General features: G+C 33.5%; 1 protein-coding gene across 1 annotated transcript; it reads left to right on the top strand.

Moving 5' to 3' along the window:
- The first annotated feature begins 2679 nt into the window (after window positions 1-2679).
- Window positions 2680-4155, top strand: LOC107472568 (rho GTPase-activating protein 2-like). Its single transcript, XM_016092081.3, is given in 4 exon segments — window positions 2680-3183; window positions 3542-3662; window positions 3771-4054; window positions 4056-4155. Coding segments are annotated over 4 exon segments (801 nt in total). The 5' UTR covers window positions 2680-2872; the 3' UTR covers window positions 4141-4155.
- The last annotated feature ends 117 nt before the right edge of the window (window positions 4156-4272 follow it).

The raw sequence follows: 4272 nt of genomic DNA, 5'->3' as shown, positions 1-4272 counted from the left end.
ATTGCGTATCTATGTAGTTGTTGAACATAAATGATCATATACACAATCACACGAAGGTGACGATGCCATGCTAGAAATTGGGATTAAAACTAGGTATAGGGACCACATTAGGTCAAACAGTTTCAATTGCCACCTCAGTTTGCCGTTATCTACGCCAGCGTGGCTTCTCAGTACCAGGTCACTGCCGGCGTTTATTAATTTACCCGGAGATGTGACTAGGGACAACTTTGATGCAATTTTTATAAAGTCAGGGACATAAATAATGCAATTAGTAAGTCAGGGACTAAATTCCGAAAGTGCGATCAGCAGCAAAATCATGCCAGAAGAGCTCCAGCTAGAAATCCCTTCAGCAAATTAATTGAACTTTTCTGACTCCATTCCTTCCTTCATTTCTAAACTTTATGAATCGCCACAACTTGACAACCTCATGACATTGATGTTTCCGTTTAGTTCATACAACCGGAACTCAAGTTCTGTTTTAAGTTGAGTAAACTCAATGGTTCAATTCCTCGTAAGTTGGAAAAGCTGAAACAACTCACAAGTGTGCTTCTTTGGAAAAATGCACTATATATCTTAACCAATATCAGCTGAGATTACTGACAGTGATGTTATCACGATTTTGCTGTTGACCACCGCCTCAGATGGGTGTTCGTGAATTTGTTGTAGTGTTGAAGTCTAATTAATCTTCCTGTTATATATGAGGTTGTTAATAAACTTAATATTTTATTTCCAATAAATAAATATAAGATAGTGAAATGGGGCAAATTCATAAATATTTTTGAGAGTTCCATCGAATGGAATTCTCATATAGAGTTCCATCAAATACTTTGCGCAGAATGTATTGCACAAATACAATAGAGTTGGTTAAAAGTGGGATTAAGTCTAACGATTTTTGTGTATTTTCTTTTTTATTGGTTCACCATAAGTGCTCCCTTCTTTTGTGGATTCAGACCTAATGGTAGAAAATGCTTGATTTTGGGCATGGATTGAGATTTTTTTTTCTGTGGATTTGTGAAAATTGTTATCTTCTATTTTTGGACTTGTGTTTGTCATAATCTATCATTAATATGTTGTAACGAATCGAGTTTGAACTTTGAATATTAGTTTGTTGTGTTGTGTCATTTATAAGTACTCTTATAAAATACATACTTCCATAATAAAGTGAATATATTTTTCTTTTTGTAATATACTTGTGCAAAAATATTTTTTAGAAGGAAAACTTATTAAACATATATTACCTGAGTTTTTATCTTATAGTTTATTTTTATCAACCAAGTATCTTTTAACTTATTTCTTTAATTAGTAAAAAATTAAAACAGACACATCTAATTAAATAAAATTTAAACTAAATATGATTAACAATATGTTTACTAATAAATAGTAAAGTGACTTAATTAGAAAATAATTAAATAATATTATTAAATTAAAAAGCTGAATAAATGCTGAATTTTAAATGTAAGTAGTATTTTTCTAAAACTAATTGTAGTTTCTTAAAAACAGGAAACATAATTAATTAAAAATTAAAATAATAAAATATTAAATTAAAAGGCTGAAATGCTGAATGAAGGACTAGTGTTATCCATAAACACAAGCAGGAGCTCTTCTTTCTTAAAAGGAAAAGAAAGTAACAACTCTCAAAAAAGTTGCAAGTAACGTAACGTTTATTAATAGAAAAAGGCAGTAACGTTTATTAGTGCATCTTGGTTCGCTTCTCATAATACATTTGGAATCTGTAAAACAAGAACCTTATATGAAGGGTATCGCACCAAAGTTGTCTTGTCTCCAATGATTTGATGATGGAAGCAAGGGGATCTTGCCCTCAATAAAAAAATAACTCTTTTTGTCATCTCTTTATTCAACGGTCTTCAACAAATTCGAATTTTACAAAGATATGTTTATAGAATGTGATTGATTGGAAATTGGTAATTGTCATTACTCATTACACAACATTATCGAACAAAGTACATTTGCTTAATGATTGTTTGAATGTGTTTATCGGTAATGAGTACGCATACAAAAATTCGTTTAAGCGCTCAATGAATTTTGCATTCAGAGAAAACGAGCTTGTAGATTTGGTACTGAGTTTTGTAAGCCAAGTTGGAGTTCAATGGCCTTAATTTTCACACATTGATGTCATGTGAGCTCATAATAAATAGCAAATACAAACTTCACGTTTTTACAAATAAAACCTTTAATATGCCTAGATTGCCTACACTCTCCTATTTTATCGAGTCTTCTTGTGTTACATTTTCTTACTACAGTAATACTTAATTTAATAAAAAAATATATTTTTAATAATTTTACTCAATAAGCTGTAGTTAAATAAAAAATATTCCATCAATACTAAAAATTAGGTACTAAATTAATTACTATCTATTTATCTATATCTATTACATATTGTTTCACATATTTTTTTAACAAAAAAAATTAGTTAACATAATAATAATCAAATAACATTCTTTCATAAATTGTATATAATTAAAAATATTTAAAAAATAAATAAAAAATCATAAATGAAAACATGATGTTCCAATTACAGAGAGTAGATTTAATAGGAGAAAATGTTTCTGGTGTAAGGTGTTGAATGTGGAGTGGCAAAGAGGGGTAATTATGAGACAAAAAGGAGGAGTAAAGAGAGAGAAGACTGTAGATAAAGCAAAATTTGAAACGAGTGGCCGTTGAAGTACAAAAAGAGAGAGAGCGAGCCTTCAAAAGAAGATGAATGCAACAAACACAGAACCCCACACTCACACACACACAAACACAAACAAACGAAACAAGTAACAAGCCTCATCCTCAAATTTAAACCTCTCTTGTCTCCATCTTCATTCCTGCACATTATACACACACATACAGAGACAAGATAAGAAGAATGACAGGGGCAGTGATGGTGAGCAAGGGCGCTGGATGCGGTGGTGGTAGGCGAGCGTCGGAGCAAGATGACGACGAACAGAACCAGCTGTCTCCGGTGGCGGTTCTTTTGGCGGCGCTTAGGAAATCAATGGTGGCTTGCAGTGTAGACAGTCCCAAAGATGTGATATCGAATACCGTTCATCAAATGGAGATTGGATGGCCCACAAACGTTAAGCACGTTAGTCATGTCACCTTCGATCGCTTCAATGGCTTCCTTGGTCTTCCCGTTGAGTTAGAGGTTCATGTTCCCGCTCCTGTTCCCAGTGCTAGGTACTTCGTTTAACATTTTTCGTACAATCCATGCTTTCATTGAAACTAGTCAAGTTTATTGGGGTTGACTTCAGATATGTGATAGAAGAACGTTAGATGGGAGAAAAGTAAAGGAAAGAAAGAAGATTCTCAGATTCATAACTAAAAGTTAGATGGAATGTTTGTTGAAAGCTAAAAAAAAAAATTAGCGTTTACCTTTATTTGCTTGAAAAGCATCCCTAACGGTAACGGAAACATAGGATTGAAAAGTTCTCATGCTTATTTTCACCCTCTTTTAGAATATTTAATTCATGGATACTTTTTTACATTTTGTAATTCTGTTATTCTAATGTGATTTTTCCATCATCAATACTTGCAGTGTTAGTATTTTTGGTGTCTCAGCTGAATCAATGCAATGTTCTTATGATTCAAAAGGAAACAGTGTCCCCACTATTCTCTTGCTAATGCAGGAGCGATTATACTCACAGGGAGGCCTAAAGGTACATAATTCATGACATTGTAACACTAATTCCTTGTGAGAATCAGTATTAGAATATGAGACTAACTAATTGTTGTCCCTTTGTTTTGTTTCTTCGTTGAATTCTCAGGCTGAAGGTATATTTAGGATAAACCCGGAAAACGGTGAAGAGGGGCTATTAAGGGACCAGCTGAACAGAGGCATTGTGCCGGAAGACATTGATGTTCATTGCTTGGCAGGGCTAATTAAAGCTTGGTTCCGAGAACTTCCTTCGGGAGTGCTCGATGGACTTTCCCCTGAACAAGTTCTTCAGTGCAATACAGAAGAAGATGCTGTTGAGCTTGTAAAGCAGCTAAAGCCAACTGAGTCAGCCTTGCTCAACTGGGCCATTGATCTCATGACTGATGTTGTTGTAGGAGTATAACAAAATGGATGCTAGAAATATTGCTATGGTTTTTGCTCCAAACATGACTCAGGTATGGAGCCTTATTAATTGTTAGCATTTTCTTGTTGTACTTACTTGATATGGTATCTTTATGTTTTGAGGAAATGATATGTAAAATTTTGTAGCAACGGATTAATTGGTCATGTTTACCTTCTTTCAGACAAGAATTTGCAATTTGCAATATTTA

The sequence above is a fragment of the Arachis duranensis genome, unplaced genomic scaffold, assembly GCF_000817695.3.
Source record: "Arachis duranensis cultivar V14167 unplaced genomic scaffold, aradu.V14167.gnm2.J7QH unplaced_Scaffold_167378, whole genome shotgun sequence".
In the NCBI taxonomy this organism is placed as follows: domain Eukaryota; kingdom Viridiplantae; phylum Streptophyta; class Magnoliopsida; order Fabales; family Fabaceae; genus Arachis; species Arachis duranensis.
This window is presented reverse-complemented; position numbering and strand designations above follow the sequence as displayed.